The following is a 22399-nucleotide window of genomic DNA, read 5'->3' on the forward strand; positions in this document are numbered from 1 at the left end:
GGAATCTGGGTTCTAAATTTCCATGTCCTAAATTCAGGTGTTGACTGGCAACCAGTAGGGTTGTCAGTTGTCACCCTCTAATATTTCCAGAGAAAATTACATTTGTTGCTACTGTGAAATGTAAATTTCTCCACTGCAAGACTAATAAAGACAAATCCAAAAATAAGATACTCTAAAATACGCAAAATACTCTCCGTCTTTTTTCATGTTTGAATACCAAACAATGAAACTATCACACACACGCGCGCGATGGACTAACGTGTATAATACGTCTGTGTAAGCTCTCAGTCGTACAGGAGTGGTCCATCGATGAGAAGGTTTCTTCAGCCGTCACTGAACTGAGTTCGCTGACGAAGCCTCTTGGATAGGAGGCGAAACGTCCGAAACCTTCACTTTTGTACAGATGACGGCTGAAGAAACCTTCTCATCGATAACGTGTATAATGTAACACGTTTTAGCAGGAAGAGGAGCATGTTGGCCTTCAAAATAAAATTAGGGTACTAATTTTGAACATGAGCTCAATTTTGAAAATTGAAACATAAAACATAAAAACCTGCTTTTATTAACGTTATGATTTTTTTATTTAGTTATTGATATGATCTGTTAAGATGTTCATTGTGGTTAAGTCTCCAGTTAAGTTCCAAGTCAAGCAGATCAAAAATATTCATAAATCATATTTTAAAAAACAGGCCAGTTGAACCTCGTTTCAACAAACGCGTTGACGTTCTCACCACATATTAAAAGTCCCAATTTCACGTAATTTATTTTCCATTTGCTCATTTTTTTCTTCAAACGAACACTGCCATGTCAACATGATTATAACAACCGGATGTCCCCCACGAAATCGTGAAATGGTCGAAGCGAATTTACTTGGGGGGGATGTGGGATTCGTCTCCGTCGCTACATTGTCACGAGGTTCGACTGCTATTTTTTATTGCTTGGTAAAGTAATCATCTGTAATCAGTGCTATTAATTTAATTGACAAATTAAAACAATGTTTAATTGGACTCAACCTTTTTGGGGGAGACACTTGATGGTAATTAGCACGCCCCAGCAACGTTATTGCTGTTCCTGACATCCAAGAAGGTTAAACACCTATCCCGCCAGTCACAGTTTCACGGTAAAACAACATTATTTACAACCTGTTCACATTTGTTTTTTTCTCCGAACGGATTTCAAGTGTTTTTTTACAAATGTCATACTGCTTGCTGGTCACATGTAAAACGTTAAACAGCAACAAAAAAAAAAAAAACAGAAAAAGAAGCGTTCTGTTAAACGTGACCGTGACGTCGCTCGTTGACCCGAAAGATGACAGGAAGCATGAGGCGATTGGCTCGCCACCCGGAAGTACTGATAATACGACATCGGTCTTAAATGATACACTTTGTGATTTTGTTGACATTTTAGAAAACGGACTGCATAAAAGAAAATTAGTGAGCGCAACATTTTCAAACACTGAATAAGTTTTCATCACTTTGAACACTAAGAAAAAAATCCCTTTAAGTCAGTGCTAGAGGACATATGGAAAAGTGCTCTATTCATGTTACCATTGTAAATAAAATATATTTCTAATTATTGTTTCAAGGGGCACTTTGACTATTTTCCTTTCAATGCTAGATAACACTTTAAAATTGAGTGTGCGCGCGTGTGTGTGTGTGTGTGTGTGTGTGTCTGTGTGTGTGTGTGTGCGTGTATGTGTGTTGGGGGGGTGAACATAAGTCTCCTTTGAAGCAACAACAACAAGGAAATTCCCTTTTTGCATCAACCAATGAAAAGTCTGCTGATTGGCCGGTTGAACAACAAATGGCATTAAGACAACAGCATAAGGCAACACGCATGACCACTCTTTTTGTTTTCCAGTGCTGGTAAATTCTTTCTAGGATTGCCGTTAGGGGGTACATGGGGTCCCGGGGGTCCCGGTCCTGGTTTTGGAGCAGGACCGGATGGTTCACAGTGTTTTCAATTTGGCGGGTCAGACAAGAAGACAAGTGTGATAAAGTGCGAATGAGCGAACAGGCTGACATCGGAGGGGGCGGGAGGTGGTCACATGACGCTCTCAAAAATGATGACTTTGTTGTCATCGCTGGCGGGCGACAGTGAGCTGAGCGGCTTGACGTCGGGGGCCATGTACTCCAGGTGGTGGTTCCCCCACACCGGGCTGGTCAGATGAGCCCAGCGCTGCATACGCAAAACAGGAAGTCAAGGGGGATCAAATTTGCCAATGTGCGCACGCTTCCGAATGTAATGTGACTGATCCACTGCCATGCTGGTGAAATTATCAGCATGTTGGCAGGCGGAGGACGATTTACAATGAAGTCACATAACCATGAATCCTCCCCTCCAAAAACATGTTATTATTCGTAAAGTCTCGTTATATCGATATCGATTATATTGATAGTACTGCTTATTACGATACTATTTTCATTTCCCGGCAAATCTATAGTCTTATGTATACAGTAATTAGTTCCGGTTAGTAAATACATGGTTATTACGATAATCCGGCTACTGCGGTGCCCTTTTCATCTCCCGCCAGCCATTTTGCTCTGCTTATATCGATACCAAAGCAGCTTAAGCTGAATCGATATTTGCCTTGGGAGTTCTATACAGTACCACCATTAGCGATATCTGTATTGGTCACACCGTTGGTCACGTGACCGGCTTTCGTGTCTTGCACTGTGTAGCAGAGCTGCAATAGCATCTGAAACATCCTGTAGTCTTCTTATATACAGGACAGTTGTTCAACACCAATTTCAACCATGGGGAAATGTAATAATTGTGATATCGGAACGAAGTACAAGGCAATAGTGGCTGTGGAGGAGAATCCAACAAGAAGCAAATCCTCCATTGCGAAAGAGTTCGACGTGCCGCAGAATACTTTATCAACGTAAGTAATGTAAACGTTGCAGTTTTTGTTTTCCATACATGTATTTAAAGGACAACCGACGTCTACGGACAAGTTGTAAGTTTGTAAAATGGCTTCAAATGACTTCTACTGAGCGTATTTTACAAATATTCCACCGCATATAGCTATATTTTACGTTATAAGACTCGCGCTGAATATTCAGGAAGTCTTGTTTTTGAGTTGGTGACGAGTCCGTACGTGACGTCACTAAAGGACCGCCCTTTAACCGTAAAAAAGACACCTTGTGGCGGTCCTTTCCATCACGTCAATGTATTTTGCTGTACTTGTTCGGTCTGGGGACCTCGTGTTGCACGCAAAAGCCGCCAGAAGGCCAGAAGAGGGCGTCCAAGCGCCATATAAGGAATTTATCAGCCTGTGGAAGCGGAGGTGGCCACTGGAGGTCGCCATTTTGTGCCTTTTTTTTTGGGGTGAGAGATTTTCCCCCAATGTTGCCTCAAAATGGCACAAATAAATTATTTAATCGATTGCAAACATGTATGCTTTCCTCTTCAGAACTATTTGAATCATATTCATAACTGGATGTGTAACAAGAAAGCATCTTCTCCGAATCTGAAGCCATTGTTTTGATTCACAAGCAATGCAAGACGTCTTGGTGTGACGTCACGAACTGGGGGCGGGACTTTCTGAAAATGTCCAATTCGCAGCTCAATTTTTTGCAGATTTTGGACACTTTAAGTCATTTTTATTGGTGTTTTGCATTTGACTAAAAATATCATACTGCGTGTTTTGGGTATTTTAGATGCTATAAAACGTTTTTCTGGTGTCAGTTAAAAAACAAAAAAGTGACGTTGGTTGTCCTTTAATTGTGTTGTATTCAGATATCTTTATCGCTTGCAATAATCACTGTTTTTTATACAGTATGCTGGCGTTCGTGGTTTCTCTCGTGTGTATAGAACAATGTCGAGTACTACTCAGAGTCACGATTGCAAGAGTGCGTTATGAAAATAATTAAATGATGTTTTTATTTCATGCATAAGTTTATTTTTCACTTCACTACAGTACAAAAGCATGCAAGATACGCAATCCAAGTACTCAATGAGAAAATTACACGCCATATCAAAGATCCCCCTTTTATTGCCCACTTTTAATACAGTTCGCCGCAGGATCGGATATATCGATAGTCTGGTTATATCGATATTTTTTCCAACTCCCGAGAATATCGAGATGACAAAACTTTACTGTGTTATTTTTTTGTAATTGTGAACTCTGACCTGTGCGAAGGAGCCTTTGGCGCGGCACAGTTTGTAGAGCAGACTGAGCGGGATGCACAACATGGACGAGAGCGCCAGACACCAGCCGATGACTTCTCCCCACCACGGGTAGACGTACGTGTTGTTGTACGTCAACGCTTTGTAGTTGACCAGGTGGAACAGGAAGATGCCCTGCAAAGCGCACACGTTGCATTTGCTCGCATTTTCCAACATTTCACGTACCGCCATCCCCGTTCATGCATTTTTGCACCGGAAGCAATCCCGATCGTTCGCATGATTCCAACATTGGCGACAAAATCACAAACAGAACAGCTTCTGGAGGTATTTGGTGTATTTATGACCTACCATGCACACACACGGCGTGATGAAGGACCAGCACCATTTCATCCAAGGCAGCGGCCTGTAGCCAATCATACGCGCAATGTCGTCCATGAAGCGATCGGCGCCTGCAGCGGGATGTCGGCGTCGTCAACAATCGTGCGAAAAACATCATTCATTAAAAAATATTTTGAATTAATTTATACTGTAGTATATAAAAACGTTATTTTACAAATACATTTTTATGGTTTCGAAAAAAAGGGACCAACATCGGAATCTTCAAAGTTCTTTGACACGAAATCGTAGCATAGCCACTTATGCTTAAAAAGGCATACTATATGCAGAATCATATGCATAACAGCTTTAATTTAATTTAATGTACTTTAATGTAATTTTATTTAATTAAAGATCCCGGTTAATTTAATTAATCTAATTCAATATAATGTAATGTAATCTAATTTAATTTAAAGGACAACCAACACCATTTTTTTGTTTCCTAACTGACATCAGAAAAACGTTATATAGCATCTAAAATACCCAAAAACACGCAGGCTGATATTTTTAATCAAATGCAAAACACCAATAAAAATGACTTAAAGTGTCCCAAAACGACTTCTTTGTGACGTCACGCCAAGACGTCTTCGCCTTGCTCTAGAATCAAAACAATGGCTTCAGATTCGGAGAAGATGTTTTCTTGTTACTCATCCAGTTATGAATATGATTCAAATGGTTTTAAAGAGGAAAGCATAAATGTTTGCAATCGATTAAAGAAGTCCTTCCGTGTCATTTTGAGGCGTCTGGACTCCAATGTAGCGTCCCAGAAAATGCACAAGATGGCGCCCAAGCTCCGTTGGAAATGGGCTGATTTGTCTGCTAGGAAATTGTGTCAACTAGTATCAAATAGTAGTCTTGGTGCAATCCACAACGATTCACCATCGCGTTATTTATGTGTTTTCCTTCTAATTTCGCCATCAACACGGATCAACACGAAGTTTTCAGACCAAACAAAGTACCGCAAAATGCATTGTGTGTCGCTTTCTCGGTCAGGGGCGTTCCTTCAGTGACGTCACGTCAGGAATCGGTAAAGGTAAAATATAGCTATATGCGGTGGAATCTTTGTAAAATACGCTCAGTAGAAGTCATTTGAAGTGATTTTAAAAATTATGGACACAACTTGTCCGGAGGCGTCGCTTGTCCTTTAATTAAGGTATTGGTTGCTAAAATTACATCCAATTTATTTAATTTAAGATCCTGGTTAATTTAATTAATTTAATCTAATTTAATTTAAGGGCATGGTTAATGTAATCAAACAAATTGAATTTAATTCAATCTAATTTAATGTATTGGTTAATTAAATTAAATCAAATTAAATTAGATTTACTAAAATAAAATCTTCTTTTCCTTTTGGCTTTTCCCTTCAAGGAGTCGTCACAGCAAATCAGTGTCCTCCATCTTCAGAGGTTTGACAATCAAATAATTTAAAAAATTGACTCTCAGTCAGACAGGAGTGGTCCATCGATGAAAAAGTTTCTTCAGCCGTCATCGGAGAGTTTCGTTAGCAAACAGTTAGCTGACGAAGCTCTTCAGATGAGAAGCGAAACATCCGAAACCTTCAGTCCAGTCCAGATGACGTCTGAAGAAAACTTTTCGTCCATTTAATTGAATGTAATTTGATGTATTTAATTTTTTAAGATAGGTGACGCCACAGGTGACGTACCGTAGACCCACGACACCACCATGCACTCCCAGAAGGCCTGCCACAGGAGCGTCATCCCGCTAGCCGAGTAGTAGTCAAACAACTGGAAGACGTACATCCCTCCCTGCGGATGTACCAAAATCCACCATTGTTGGAGGAGCCGGGAGGTGGGGGGGGCAACGCGGGGCGAGTCCGACGTGCCACCCACCTGCGTGACCATGGAGAGGTCAATAATGAAGCACAGGAAGCAGCAGAGGGCCACGGCGATCTCCCTCTTGTAGCGGTGTTCGTATTTGCCAGGGAACAGATCCAGAATGCCCGTCACGAAACCTTCAACGCCCACAAACTGAAATCACCCAAACACACGCAGCAGACCATCGCATCACTCACATATTCCTGTCATGTGTCCGCGCCGTCTTTGCGTGTCACCTGACTGTCCAGTCCGAGCAGCAGCAGCATGAAGAAAAAGAGCCCCGCCCATAATGGCGCCACCGGCATCAAACTGACCGCCTTTGGATACGCGATGAATGCCAGACCAGGACCTTTGAAAACCCCCAACTCCGTTCAGTTACCCCCACAAGGTGAACGCTCGACCACATACGAAGCATTTAGTTAGCATCAAGCTAATGCACAAGCTCACGGTCACCTGACTCGGCGACCTGCGAGATGTCCACGCTCTGTTCGGCCGCCATGAAGCCCAAGATGGAGAAGACCACGAAGCCGGCAAAAAAGCTGGTCCCGCTGTTGATCAGCGCTAGCACTAAGGCGTCTCTGAAAGGCGGGAAAAAGCCAAACGCTAGCAACGACCCGCTACGGCTCCCGTTCACTCCCACCACGACGCACACGTACTTGTAGCAGTCGTTGTTGAAGCGGTTGTAGCTGCCCAGCGCCGTCAACGCTCCCAGACCGATGGCGTAGGAAAAGAACACCTGCGTGCCGGCGTCAATCCACACCTGCGGGGTTCAAGGCTCAAAGTTAAACGCTTTTACGGAAAACATCTACCGGACGTTGGCGCTTGGGAGAAAACATCATCACGGCTTCTCGAACAACAGGGTTTCATTCCGCTCGCTTCAGAAGTTAAGGCGATCTGGGGTCACGACGTTAATTCGCGTGAGTTGACGAAGCAGCGGTGCCACATCCAAGATGGCAGAACATGTAAGTCAGTGGTCCCCAAACATTTCCTAACTACGGACCGATCGACGCTTGACTGGGGGGGCGGGGGTGTTGGGATAATAACAAACGTGAATCCACTGTGTACTCATCTGGTACTTTTGCTAGCTGGGTTCAATTTTGCCGCTAAATGAGGAGATGTAATAGAGAGGAGAATCCGGTCATTTCAAAATAAAAGACTTGCTCGACTTGTTTATTCAGTAAAACAAATAATTACTTCTTGTGTACTGGCCCGTGATTGATTGATCCGCGGACTGGCATCGGTTCGCAGACCGGGGTTTGATGACCACTGGTTTAAGAGATTCCGGACTGACCTGAGCCTCCTCCAGCTTGGACCAGTCGGGCTGAATGTAGTACATGATGCCGTCGTACGCTCCGGGCAACGTGACTCCACGGACCAGCAGGATGATCAGCACCACGTATGGGAATGTGGCCGTGAAGTACACGATCTGAAACATGATCACGTGTGTGTGTGACTGCGGGGTAGAAGAAATCAAAACAAGGCTAACATTCCTCCCGCTGGGTCATCTGACCCCCTCCGAGAGCGGCAGGTGGGAAACCGTTGCAAATGCGGTGGGAACGCGGACAGTTCTCCGTCAACAGCGGTTTATGAAATGGTGTGGTGGACAAGTGAAGCTTCGTGAAGCACTTTTTGTCTCCTCAACAGGGCATTCTTGGTTGAAAGATGCAGTGGCTTTTGAAGACATTTCCATTGCGCTAACTTTTACATTTAAACCAAGAGGACCATCTAGAGCAGGCATGGGCAAACTACGGCCCGCGGGCCACATACGGCCCGTCAGGCTTTTCAATCCGGCCCGCCGAACTTGCCCAAATTATAGTACAAACAGTGTCTAAAACTCATGACAAAAAGCTAGCGAACAACAGGGCAGATAACTGAAAAGTTGCCTGCCCCATTTTTCCCAACTTGAAGCAAAATGAGACCAATCCCAATAAGAAACATTGTCACAAAGTATAAAGTTTTTTTTTTTTAATCAAGAATGCACCAACAACAAATGCTTGCTTGCTTAATTTACGTCAAATGCGCATGGCTGTAAATTTCGCCACAGTAGTTGATTGTCATTGTGGCGCACAATGCAACGTTTGCATTGATTCCTACGAGCCACTAAGCCCCTTTCATAAGTCTCACGTACACTTTACAGTCACGGTTTAATGTAAATTTACGTTTTGTAGCGTCACATATGTTGTTAGCTTCTTTTGAATCTTTCTTCTAGTTTGAGGTTCTGTGCATCTATTTTGGAAAATGACATGCAATTGCACGACTTTGTAACGCTTGCGAAAGTCCGGAAGAAAGAAGCAGGCTTCTGATTGGCTGCCGAGCCGAGTATGCAAATTTCAACTGCAGGTAGTCTATGTTTGTGTGCTCGGCGACGGTACACGTGTATTGTTAGCGCGTGACGGCGAGAGCGTCAGTGAGGAGTTTGTTGAGCGCGCGGTCAGGACAAACCATCTGTGATTTGGCGGAATTTAACACAAGTAGGTATTATTGAGCTTGAATATTTCGTTGTGTAATCATATGTTTTGAATGTTGAAAGTGATTCCATTTTTCAATAAATGTTGATTTCTTTGCCCCTTCGATGGAAACTTAAAAACAGACGCAATCTTGATAAATCACAGTGTATATGTTATTTTAATCTATTTCCATTTCCTCCTCCAAGTATCTGCGAAATAGTCTGTAAATGCCATATCTTGCATATTCCTTGAGACAAATTTATTAACTGATCAGGGATATTTTTCACATTTGAAAGACAGTTAATAAATTGGGTTGTAGTGTTTTTACTGTGCTATGAGGTTTGTACATACTACATTTAAAGGACAACCGGCACCATTTTTTGTTTTTGTTTCCCACTGACATCAGAAAAACGTTTTATAGCATCTAAAATACCCAAATCAGGCAGGCTGATATTTTTAGTTAAATGAAAAACACCAATAAAAATGACTTCAAAATGAATCCGGAAATGGTCAGTTTCAGAAGGTCCCACCCCTCTGTTCGTGACGTCACGCCAAGACGTCGTGCCTTGCTCGAGAATCAAAACAATGGCTTCAGATTCGGAGAAGATGTTTTCTTGTTCTTGTTCTTCTGAAGAGGAAAGCATAAATGTTTGCAATTGATTCTAGGAGTCCTCCCATATCAATTCGAGCCGTCAATGACAGCAATGTAGCACCCAGAAAAAGCAGAAGATTGCGCCCAAGCTCCGTTGGAAATGGGCTGATTTGTCAGCTGGGAATTTGTGTCAGCGAATATCAAATAGTAGTCTTGGTGCAACACACAACGATTCACCATCGCTTTATTTATGTGTTTTCCTTCTAATTTCGCCATCAACACAGATCAACACGAAGTTTTCAGACCGAACAAAGTACCCAAAATGCATTGTATGTCGCTTTCTCGGTCAGGGGCGGTCCAAACGTGACGTCACATGGGGATCGTCATCAACTCGAAAACAAGACTTCATATATTCAGCGCAAGTCTCAAAACGTAAACTATAGCTATATGCTGTGGAATCTTTGTAAAATACGCTCAGTCGAAGTCATTTGAAGTGATTTTATAAATTATGGACATAACTTGTTCGGAGTATTTCCGGCCCAAACACTCCCTCCAAATGCTCCTGGCCCGGCCCCTCTGTCAAATTTTAGAACCCAATGCGGCCCGCGAGTCAAAAAGTTTGCCCACCCCTGATCTAGAGGAGTCAAAAATGATCAAGTGCTTCATGAAGCTTCATTTTCTTGTCATTAATGAAATTAATGACATCATCTTCCACAGCGGGTTGATTTCAGGGTGAGTGATGGGAGGTGGATTTTTATCGGGTAATCACATGGTTTACTTCCTTATGACTTTTTATGTACATGTATTTTTTTTATCAACATAAAGTTTTACTGCTGTTGTTATCGTGCGTGCCCGAATCAACCGAGTCCACTCGAGGGCCTCATGTAGTTCTCCTCTGCCTGCCTCTGAATGCCATTGGTGATGTTTGTCCTGGGAGATGAGCGCCGTGAGTGTGCGTGCGCACACACACACACACACACACACACACACATTCCTCTTTCAATTGTTTTGTGAGGTCCGGATAACTCCAGATCAGGAGTGAGGACCACCGTTGCTAATAAGTTTAGAGGAGAACTAGTGTTACATTTGAACACTAAATGTCACCCCATTTCCCATTTCAACTTCTTTAAAAACAAAGAAATAAAACGTGGACTTGAAACTGAAATAACAGCAGCAGTGAGGTTTCTAAATGGGTACATTCAAAGTCCTCACCCCTGTAGTGAATTTGGTTAAAATACAATTTTCCTTTTTGTGGTATGAACCTTTTCCTCTCATTATCATGCACATAAACACACATAAACACGCACAGCGAGTAAAAAATGTGTGTGTATCCAAGTGAAATGAAAATACACACCAAAAAATCATTTTGGGTGAATTTGTGAGGACCTCTCTGAAACTTTAACAGATGCATATATAGACCCTTTAGAAGCCTTCAGAATGAAAAACTTGTGAGGACCGGCCAAAAGGTCCTCACTTGTCAAAAAGTCCTCACTACGTATGGTATAAAATGTGAGTGGTCTTCACAAGACTAGTCATACAAACATACACACCCACACACACCATGCGCCGCATGATGTTGTTATCAGAAGATTGTTTGAGTCGTCTTTTGAGGTTCAAGATAAGCACTGGTCACACTAGGACACAAGTGTCAAAGTCAAGGCTCGCGAGTCAAATCCGGACCGCCACATCATTTTTTTCGGCCCGCGAAAGCAAATCAAACTTGTTAAATTCCATGATGATTGCTAAAATCTGATCCAAAATGTCATATTTTTGGATGTCAACCACAATAAAAGTCATTATTCTTGACTTCAGATTTGAAAACGAGTTATTCATTAATTTGCTGTGTGCTCTATATGTAATATTTGAAGGGATTTAAGCATTCTAATGGGTTCCCCAAATTCATAACGGCCCTCGAGAGGAAACCATAACTACAATGTGGCCCGCGGCAAAAAAAATGACTTTAACACCCCTGCACTAGGACAATTCTTGGATTCAAGCTGTCCCACTTTATGTATTTATGTGTTTATGCATTTATGTATTATGTATTCTGTGTATAGTATTTAGTCATGTATTTATGTATTTGTTTGTTTATTTGTTTGTTGTGCTCATTTTCAAACATTCGTTGCATTATTTTGCCAATTTTTGCCCTTGAAATGTGTTGATGGAATTGCATTTAAAATTCTTTTTCTTTTTTTTTTTTTTGCCGCAGATTCCTTTAATCTAATTGTCAGATAGCCATGTAATCATGCAATCCAGAAAATATTTTCATACAAATTGAATTGGATATTGGTCAATTCATAAATCAATAATAATTTAAAAAAAATAATAATGCCTATATTTAGGGATACATTTAATTTGTAAACGCTTTTCAAAGCACCTGACAATCACAAAGCAGGGACATAAATAAAAACACAGATAAAATAATAAATAAATAAATAAATAAATGTCTTCTTTTCCTTTCGACTTTTCCCTTCAGGGGTTGCCGCAGCGAATCAGTGTCCTCTATCTTCATGATTCGCATGTTTGTTTTGGCCAAGCTTTAACAATACCATGAAAATAAACAATTCTATATTTGCATTTTATACGCCGGTGTCAATTGTTACTTGGAAGTCTCATATGTTTCGTTTATTCAATCATTGCTCATTTAATTAAATCAAAATTGGCAACACTGAGTGACGGCGGCACGGTGGGCAACTGGTTAGCATGTCCGGTTCAGCTTCGACAGTTGTGTGGCATTTGCATTTTCTCCCCGTGACCGCGTGTCTTTTCTCCAGGTACTCCGTTTTCCTCCCACATTCCCACAAGTAGGAAAACCGAGCACCCCAAAATGTCCTTTGGTGTCAGCGCTCATGGGTGCTCGTCAAAATGCACAAGTCCAAACTATGTTCCATTATGTGATGTAATGACAAAACTGGACCACACATACCATCTTCATGCGACGCATTATGTAACGCACACACACACACACACACACACACACACACACACACGCACGCACACACACGCGGACGCAAGCGCGCACACACCTCTCAGTCACGTCCCACTGCAGAGTATATGACCCCTCCCCCCGCCCCACAAAGAACAAATCACAAGCCGCCACATCACTGGCTGGCCGTGTCCCTCCTCAAGCCCCCCTCCCGGCATCGTTGCCATGTGAACGCTAAGTCTGCCATGTGACCATGTGCATGCATTCTGTGTGTGTACGTGTGTGTGTGTGTGTGTGTGTGTGTGTGTGTGTGTGTGTGTGTGTGTGTGTGTGTGTGTGTGTGTGTGTGTGTGTGTGTGTGTGTGTGTTGCACCCATGGTCAAAGGTCTCATGGTCAGCTGTCAAATCAAAGGAACCTGAGTCAAACTCCTAATGTGCGCGCGCGCACACAATCGGACACACGCACACGTGCGCGTACATGCCAACACGTATGTTTGCAAGCACACAATCGCATTCAGATGACACATATAGACTTGCAAGCACAGAAATGCTCACGAAGACGAACATTCACTCCCACATATTCGGACACTGCGACACCAGCACAAGGTCGGCATGATTTAGGACCTTGTGTTTAATGAGTCGGACTCTAGACGCCTCCCCCTCCCACTTCGCCCAGTCTGTGACGTCACCGGATGCTTTACCTTTCCCGTGGATTTGACGCCTTTCCACACGCAGAAGTAGATGAGCAGCCACACGGCCATCAGACACAAGAGTAACTCCCAGTTGATATGACCCGGATCATCCAAGCCCGATGAGATGTTCAGAACTTTGTTTCTGCAAACGGATATACACATCCACACACACACAGGTACTACAATGTTGCATATTGCCTTCGATATACAGTATATACACAAAGTGTATTTGAATTACTACATGTTAAGTACAAATGTTGCAGTTTTTGGGTCAGATGCCCATATTTTGGCATGGCAGACTGAATACAACATGACAAATTTCAAAACAAACTACGTGTAGGTGACACAAAGCGGCGTCACCAAACCGTGACACTATGAACCCTATTTTTGTGCCGAGCTTTGGTCAAGTTTTTCTGTTTTTTGATATTTTTCATGACTTTGAGCAGGTAGAATTGTGTGTTTTTTTTGTTGTATGTGTTTTTATTTGAAATTAAAAAAACAGTAATACAGTAATACAGTAAATAATTTTAAAAATAAAATATATAAATATATATATATATACACACTTTATTTTATTTTTTATTTTATAAAAAATATATAATATAATAATAAATATATATGTTTTCTTTCTTTTGATATTTTTCTTGACTTTGCTCAGGTTGAATTTTTTTTGTAATAAAAAAACTATAAACTATATAATTAAAATAAGTAACATGTTTTATTTTAAATACTTTTAAAAAAGTAACTATATATATATATTTTTATAGTTACTTTTTTTAAAGTATTTAAAATAAAACATGTTACTTATTTTAATTAGTAATTAGAAAACTTTCTATTTTTAGATATATTTTATATTTTATATTTATATATATTTTTTTATTTTATATTCTATATATATATATATATATATATATAAGTATATATATATATATATATATATATATATATATATATATATATATATATATATATATATATATATATATATATATATATATATATATACTTTGTTTTATAGAACGGCTGAAGAAAGAGAAGGAATATATATATATATATATATATATATATATATATATATATATATATATATATATATATATATATACTTTGTTTTATAGAATATAAAATAAAATATAAATATAAAATATATCTAAAAATAGAAAGTTTTCTTTCTTTTGATCTTTTACTCAATTTTCCCCAGGTGAGATTGGATATTTGTTTACATTATTTGTTTGTACTTTTTCGATTTGTTTATGTGTTTATATTTTTATTTCAATTTAAAAACCATTGAAAATAATAAAAATGAAAAACAATGTTTAATTTTATTTATTTATATTATTCTTTTTTTATATTATTTAATTTTTTAAATATATCAAAAATATTAAATATATAAAATGTAAATAAATAAAATAATATAAATATGGAAATATACATAATGATAAATAGCTAAATATTTAATTATAAATACACATTCAAAAATATATTTTAAATAAATAAATGCATCAATAATTTTAACATAGGTGCGTTTGCGCCTCTATACGCTATCCTAGGAAGGAACATAGCTGTGTGGTGGCCCAATTGTAACGACCAGTGACGTGCAGTCAGGGGAGGCAGGTGAGGCCGTGCCTCACCTGTCATCATGGAAATATCAAATAAAAAATAAATTAAACAGTTATATTTCTTTAGTGATTTGTACTTTAAAGTTCTTTTCCATTTAACTTCACCATTTTAGGATTTTTTTCAAAATCGCTGAATTTTCACATTTACCGTTCAAATACGAAGTAGAGACGAGCGGTGAGGCAACAGCTGGCCGAGCCTCACCATGGATTGCGCAATCACAATCCGAACTGTGCTGGTTTGCTCTGCAGTGACATCGCATGGCTGTCCCTCTGCATATCGCTATTAAAGTGTTCAAACACTTTTAGTATCTGAACTAAATTTCTACAGTTTAGCTGGTGTATATAATGTACAGTCACTTTACATTATAAACAGTGTACAACAGTGTTTATTTTATTTTATTTTAATCAAAACTGTGTGCATAGGTGAGGCACACAGTTGTCCTGCCTCATGACAGGGGGCACTGGTGATTACAGAGATTCTTCGTGCGCCTCCTCGGCTGAAGAAAGAGAAGGAAGGCTTCTACAAAGAAGGTATAGATGCCTTTCTTCAGAAGGAGCGGCGCATGGACTTCATTTATCAGTAAAGGTAACACGATAATAATGTTTTTTTTTAATTCTATGCTACAGTTTCTATAAAGAATGCTGACATGACATTTTAAACAAAACATGTTAACTGTTGCCAATGTCATGGTGAATAAGCTACTCTGTAGAGTTCATATGTTTGTAAATCTGACTGTGATGACGTCAGTGCCTCATCAGCCATGAACCTCACCGTACGTCACTGATAACGACATCCTTCACTTGGATTCAAATTGGAGTGGTCGGGGTGTACAATTTGCTTGACATTTCGCAAATAGAAATCGACTGTCACTAGGGTGCAAAACATGGGCCGGATAAACTGCAAGATCTCTCCTTGCAGATGACGTCGACACCCACGCAAGTCACCGTGGCAATTGGAGAATCCAGTTAAAGGACACATGGGATTTGACAATTCACACAAATGTCACATCAGCTGACACGCTGGCTGAAACGTTACGCGACATGACAAACAGCGGCGCGAGCAGGACTCACTCCCAGAATTCAATGATGGGCGATCTGGCCTGGGCCATGTGAGCGCAGGTGAGGTTGCCGCCGGCGACGGTGGCGTTGTAGTCACTGCCGTTGTTGCATTGGTGGAGCCTGAAGGCGTCCACGCAGCTGTTGGTGTTCCAGGGGTTGTCGCAGGAGGACCACGGCAGCTGGCTGCTGAACGACTTGATGAGGTAGTAGAAGGCCCATGCCAGCACCATGATGTAGTATGTGTTGCAGAAGAACACAATCACCATGGATGCGTAGCCCAGACCTGGACACCAAAAGCACTTACTACTATTGGTAGATCGCAAGACAAGGTGATGTGACATTTTCAGGAACTGACGCTTAACAAATCAAGTGGAGTTCTTTTGAAAAAAAAACTCGACGTCAGCCAATCCCTTTATTTGATTGATACACCGGAGAACCAATCAAATGGCATCTCATTGAGAGACTCACTGCGAGCTCAAACAACGCCCCTTCGTTGGAAAGTGAACAAGGATATCGTTAGTTACATCCTAATTTTTCGTTCGTTTTTTCCCCTTAAACGTAAGATAGAGTATAAAAAAGTGGAAGAGCTGGACCAAGTAAGAAGAAAAAACATATCACTTTCATACGGAATGAGAGGATGACTTTTTTTCAGGATGACATTTTCAAGTGCGGTTGTCTCGTCAGAGTGAACTCAGGTAATGGCAAACAATTGACATAATTATATTGTGTTGTGCAACATATGCCGATATACATCAACATAAATTGCAATAATCTTCACTATATTTCTCAATAAATATAATGAGTAGATCATTTTGACTTGGTCATTTCAAAAGTAGCTCCCTTGCTGAAAAAAGTGTGAGCACCCCTGCCCTAGCCAGATCACACACTCGCACACCTCCTTCATATTTTGCGATTAATTCTTTCTTAAATACAATACTTGTACGCACTACTTTCCTTTTTTAACTTGTAGCAGCACTTACTTTCTTTAGAGGCATGATGATTAGGGGCTAAAACTCTTTGTACACCTGTATTAAGCGCGAGAGCAAAACGCAGCACGTCCGCTTTTGTTCGAATTCCGATTTGTTCGAACTGTGAGTCGTTCGAAAACCGAGCTACCACTGTAAAATACAATCACTGTAAAGTGTCATTGAGAGCTTTGAAAGGTGCTTAGAATGTAATGTATTCTTCTTATTATTATTACATACAATAAATAAAATACAGTTATAAATAGAAAATAGAGAAAGAGCCCGAAGAAAGAGTTCCCGAACCCTGGTCTAAGCCAATGTGACATTCTGTCCATTTTGCCGATTGAATTCAGTGATACATTTACACACCACTAGAGGGAGCCCACATCTCATGAGCGGGACCCCGCCCACATTTTTCCAACCTGCGGTCTACACAAATTGGGTCTACCTTTAAATAGCGGTGCGATGTTCCACACGTTGATGCTTCCTGCCTTCATGAACTGACCCAGCGAGATCTCCAGGAAGAAGATGGGAACCCCGCCCACAAAGACGATCAGCAGGTACGGGATGAGGAAGACGCCTGAGCGGGAACAAAAAAGTCTTCCTCAGTGACCTCGTCGGGTTAACCGTTAACCGGCTCTACTTTTTGTTCGTCACTAATGCCTTTTCATCAGCCGCCCATCACGGTTGAGACGCAATAAAAACTCCCGCGAGTTGGACACCAATACACAAAACATGATAGTTAGCGTTTCACTCTTTGTGTCGGAGTGAGTTGTGCAAATGGATCCTGTGATTTATTGACCAACGCTGCCAGTTTTGAGCCAGTGACAGCAATCTGGAAATGAGGACAGAGTGAAGTTAAAAAGGACACAGTCAGGTTTCACGCTCAAGACAAAATGGATGCAAAAATGACCCCCCCAGAGGACTCCTCGTCGATATTGACGACGAGCTGCCGTACGCGATGAGGGAGTCATGTGGCGCTCAGCCAGCTCGGTACTTCTCAGAGCAGAAAAACGAGACGCATCGGCGTGTTAAACCGCACGCACTACAGTTAGCAAGATAATCTGGCTAATCCCGGCTAAATCGTTGCGCTAATTGAGTTTTTATTTTTAGAACAAAAACACAATTAACAAAAGAAAAGGAACCAGTGGATGTTGTTATGGCATGACCAAGACGAGCCACCTGAGCAAAAAAATAAATAAAATACACAAATACAAACGATCAAGCAAAGAACATTTAAAGGACAACCGACATCACTTTTTTTGTTTCTTAACGTTTTATAGCATCTAAAATACCCAAAACACGCAGTGTGATTTTTTTTAGTCGAATGCGAAACATAAAAAAAATGACCCTAAGTGTGTAAAAAGTACTTCAATTTGAAACCGGAAGTGGCCAGTTTCAGAAGGTCCCGCCCCCATGTTCGTGGTGTTACGCCAAGACGTCTTGCCTTGCTCGAGTTCAAAACAATGCCTTAAGATTCGGAGTAGATGCTTTCTTGTTACTCATCCAGTTATGAATATGATTCAAATAGTTCTAAAGAGGAAAGCATAAATGTTTGCAATCGATTAAAAAAGTCCTTCCGTGTCATTTTGAGGCGTCTGGACTCCAATGTAGCGTCCCACAAAATGCACAAGATGGCGCCCAAGCGCTGTTGGAAATGGGCTGATTTGTCTCCTGGGAATTTGTGTCAGCTTGTATCAAATAGTAGTCTAGGTGCAACACACAACGATTCACCATCGTGTTATGTATGTGTTTTTCTTCTAATTTTGCCATCAACACGGATCAACACCAAGTTTTCAGACCAAATAAAGTACCCAAAATCCATTGTGTGTCGCTTTTCTCAAAAACAAGACTTCCTGAATATTCAGCGCGAGTCTTCAAAGGTAAAATATAGCTGTATGTGGTGAAATCTTTCTAAAATACATTCAGTAGAAGTCATTTGAAGTGATTTAACAAATTATGGACACAACTTGTCCGGAGGCGTTGGTTGTCCTTTAAATTGATTTGGTAGGAGTAACCGCGGTGGGAAATTTCTTTCTCAACCAACATCTCCACAGCAATTTTCAAATTGCCATTTGTCGCAATTGGTTTATTGAACTGGATAGCGCTAGCTGAGATAGCGCTAGCTGAGACATCACTAGCTGGAACAGCTGGGATAGTGCTAGCTGGGATTGCGCTATGTGGTATATTGCTAGCTGGGATAGCGCGAGCTGTGATAGCGTGAGCTAGGATAGTGCTAGCTAGAATAGCGCGAGATAGGATAGCGTGAGCTGGCATAGCTGTCATAGCACTAGCTGGGATAGCGTTAGCCTGGGCGCATGTGTGGAACTTCCCGCAATTTGTCCAAACTAAGTAAGTGGGCCACTCCGTCACCCCAACCCGAGTGACAAATCAGTTGACGAGTGAACTCCTCACCAGCAAGTGGCACCGGTGAGCCGTTTTGCGCCGCCGCCGCCGCCGCCACCACCTGGTAGTCGGCCGATAGGATTAAAGGATTATTGTCAACTGGCGCTAAACTGCGGCGCACGTGGCGTCAGGGATAACCGCGTACACGCTCATACACGCTGAAAATATCCCACGCCTTTTGAACCCCGCAACATCCCGGGATCGCATTGCCACGGCAACGGATCATCAATATGTGGGAGGGGGTAAGAGATGGGTTACCCTGGCAACCAGACTGATGACTCAGCCAAAAGACTCCTGAATCCTGGAATCTCTCCAGAAACACACACACACACACACACACACACACACACACACACACACACACACACACACACACACACATCGATTCACATGCACACATACAAAAATAGCACAAAATGACAAAAGCACATGCAGCACACAACACAGTGATTATTTCATGATGTGCAGACCTCAAACTGACCTTGAGTTTCAACATCCAAACTGTTAGTGTGTGTGTACGCGTGTGCGTGTGTGTGTGTGTGTGTGTGTGTGTGTGTGTGTGTAGAGGTCGAGAGATCTCAGAGAAAAAAAAAAGGTAAAGAAACAAAAAGCTGCGCACAGTTGAGCCGCCACCAAAGGTCCGAGCCGACGCGGCCACCCAGAGAGTGTCTGATAAATGGCAGCGTGACCTTCAAGTGCAGCGTGACCTTCAAAACGGCGCCAAAGTCAGCAGCGGTGTGGCGGCTGCGGCGGCAACGCACGGCAACTTTAGGCCCAGAGCAATTGGCCTTGGTTGGTGTGAACAGGTTGTCAATGACAGCGAAGACGACGGATAAAAAAAGAGCAAAAGAGTGACTTTTATGTTGGTCCTGTGAGAACGAGCGGACCTTTTCCAACCCCCCCCCCTCTCACCCCATCCCCACCCCCTTCTAACCGGGCATCCTGTAACCTCCTTCTTGTCAAACACTGCCGCTGCGTCAACGCACAATGTGTGAATGTGTGTGTATTTTTATGTGATTGTGTATTTGTCATAGTTTCAATATCGTATGTATTTGACTGTGTGCGTGTTTAGACAGCGTGTTTGTACATACACAATGTGTGGTGTGTAAGAGTGTGCGTGTGTTTTTTGGAGCCAATGAGGGCGGTACAACTGACTGTCAATCAATCATCCAAGTCCTGAACAATTGGGCAAATGGCCACCGCAGGTGAGCAGAGTTAAAAAAATCTTGTGAAATTTCAACACAAACGGGAACTTTTTATGAACTCCAACATAATATTGGCCTTTAGATGTCACTTGTGTCTAAACGTGCATGTAAAGATGACCCTAAAAGGTCATATTGTAAAGGCTGTAAATTTAACACCCTGAACTGGTCGCCAACCAATCACGGGGCACACAGAGAAAACCCCTCTGCATTCACACTGGGGGACAATTTTAGAGTGGTCAATTTAGCCCGCTATGCATGTTTTTGGAATGCGGGAGGAAACCGGAGTACCCGGAGAAAACCCACGCAGGCACTGAGAGAACATGGAAACTCCACACAGGAAGGCTGGAATCGAACCCGATACCTCTGCACTGTGAGGTCAACGCACTATCCACTCAACCAGGCGGCCGCCCACCATGTTGTTTGTGAAAAAATAAAAATAAATAATAAAAAAAATCTGCGTAGGACTCTTTTGATAATCATATTATTGATATTATTATTGTTTATGATACGATTTTATTTTGAAAGGGAAAATACGAAGGTTGTGTTTAATTTAAATATGAAGGTTGTGTTAAATTGATTAATTGATTTTGAAAAAAAAACTGTGATTTAAGGTCACATGATAACTTTTACATGAAATAATTTATCCTTTTAAGTTAGATTGTATTTATTTAATTTTATTATCTTATTAAATTTAGCTGTTATGGCAATATTTTATTTTGAGAAAAAAATATCCAATATTTTTTCACAACTTCATTCTCTTCATATTGATTTCTATTCAAGATTTATTATTAATTGATATGATGATAAAATATAAGCATACTTGTAATGTCATCACCTTTACTTTGAGAAAAAAAAACATTTTTAGTTTTTTTTTCAAATTTAAATCTTACAAAAATGTGATTTACTTATGGGAGCACGTTTTCACTCCAAGAAATATATGTCTTCATATTTATTTTAAAATATTATTAAAAACAGGTTTAAATTTCTCTTTTTTATTTTATTGTTTTTTTTCATCTGAAAAAGATATGACTTTATTCTGTTTATTTATTATTATTATTATTATTATTATTATTATTATTATTATTATTATTATTATTTATTCTTTGGAAAAAAGACACAACCTCTTTTGGGCATATTTCCTGGAAGTTTTATGTTTGCTTATCCCGCCACGGTAACTGTTAGCGGTGGAGGTGGGGGTGGTCGATGCCCCCCGACCTTTCGCTCACCTCCTCCGTTCTTGTAGCACAGGTAGGGGAACCTCCAGACGTTCCCCAAGCCGACCGCGAAGCCCACGCACGACATGATGAAGTCCATCTGTCTGCTCCACGTCTCGCGCTCCTGACGCACCGACGGGGTCGCTGAGACCACGCCGCCTTTCTTGCCTTCGACTCCGGCTCCAACTCCGGCTCCGTGCGGCCCGGGTCCGTTCGGGCTGGCCGCCGCCGCCATCAGATTCCTTCTGGCCTCCTCCGGGGGCAGCAGCGAGCAGGTGGAGGAGACGGGGGGCGCACTCTGCCTGTCCATCAATTAAAAAGGCGCTCGGTCTAAAATATCCAAAAGCTTTTCTTCCCCACCCACCCCCCTTTCTCCCCTCTCTCTCTCGCTCTCTCTCTCTCTCTTCGCCTCTCAAGTGTCAGCCGTCAATCAAACCAAAATGGCAACGTTCCAGAAGAATAAACTCCCCCCCCTCCAAAAAAACGTCTAAAGTCCTCCGACGTCGAGATTCAGAAACAATCCACAAAACACTTGAACGTCAGCTTGAAGAATCTCATCGGCGGGCAGATTGACGGGAGGGAAGAGGGAGGACGGTTGGGGGGGGGGGGGGGGGGTCACCGCCCGACAAACATGGGGTCGTCGAGTCCTCTTTCCAGTACGAATGGAGGCAGTGGGGGGGCCTTCACCGGCGCGTCTTCATGAAACGAGACGCGAGCGGTATTGGGTGGTCGGCTGATCTCGCGGCTGATCCTGTGAGCGTCCGTGCGGCCAGCCTGAGGCTTTTAAAGGAGATGCTGCCGCGGGATGACGTCGCTGCTTAAGCCCCGCCCCTCAACGTCACCGTCAAGGGTCTCCCTTCGACAGTGGAGCTCCGGAATGAAGGGCAGTTTGAATGAATGAGCCTCATTAATGGATTGTTGTCACGTGCGTAG

At 41.6% G+C, this 22399-nt stretch overlaps 1 protein-coding gene and 1 long non-coding RNA gene across 4 annotated transcripts; one reads left to right on the plus strand and one right to left on the minus strand.

Moving 5' to 3' along the window:
- Positions 1-462: 462 nt before the first annotated feature.
- slc6a8 (solute carrier family 6 member 8) lies at positions 463-22230 on the minus strand. 3 transcript variants are annotated; one of them, XM_089006882.1, is made up of 13 exons: positions 21479-22230; positions 17090-17221; positions 15689-15959; positions 13008-13140; positions 7633-7767; positions 6998-7101; positions 6795-6919; positions 6578-6690; positions 6357-6494; positions 6170-6272; positions 4480-4580; positions 4135-4305; positions 464-2178 (listed from the first exon to the last, which is right to left on the minus strand). In XM_089006882.1, the coding sequence occupies exons 1-13, from the start codon at positions 21774-21776 to the stop codon at positions 2044-2046; spliced, it is 1959 nt and encodes a 652-aa protein (XP_088863008.1). In that variant the 5' UTR covers positions 21777-22230; the 3' UTR covers positions 464-2043. The 3 variants fall into 3 exon arrangements, with proteins under 3 accessions (XP_088862988.1, XP_088862999.1, XP_088863008.1); XM_089006862.1 differs by having other exon boundaries at positions 463-2178; positions 6170-6494; XM_089006873.1 differs by having other exon boundaries at positions 463-2178; positions 6795-7101.
- On the plus strand, positions 13037-15672 carry LOC148903688 (uncharacterized). Its single transcript, XR_016116305.1, has 3 exons — positions 13037-13174; positions 15041-15203; positions 15537-15672. It is a non-coding gene; the product is annotated as an uncharacterized LOC148903688 (long non-coding RNA).
- Positions 22231-22399: the final 169 nt, after the last annotated feature.

Source organism: Hippocampus bargibanti, linkage group LG01 (genome assembly GCF_051943395.1).
Source record: "Hippocampus bargibanti isolate YZ-2025 linkage group LG01, ASM5194339v1, whole genome shotgun sequence".
NCBI classification, from domain to species: Eukaryota; Metazoa; Chordata; class Actinopteri; order Syngnathiformes; family Syngnathidae; genus Hippocampus; species Hippocampus bargibanti.

Bases quoted from the DNA above. Each gene is read 5' to 3' on its own strand.
- slc6a8 (XM_089006862.1), bottom strand. From the start codon at position 21,776: ATGGACAGGCAGAGTGCGCCCCCCGTCTCCTCCACCTGCTCGCTGCTG. The intron at 15,960-17,089 runs GTAGACCCAATT...TTTGGTGTCCAG, and splicing joins CATCGCACCGCTATTTAAAG to GTCTGGGCTACGCATCCATG. The intron at 13,141-15,688 runs GTGAGTCCTGCT...ATCCGTTTGCAG, and splicing joins CCCATCATTGAATTCTGGGA to AAACAAAGTTCTGAACATCT.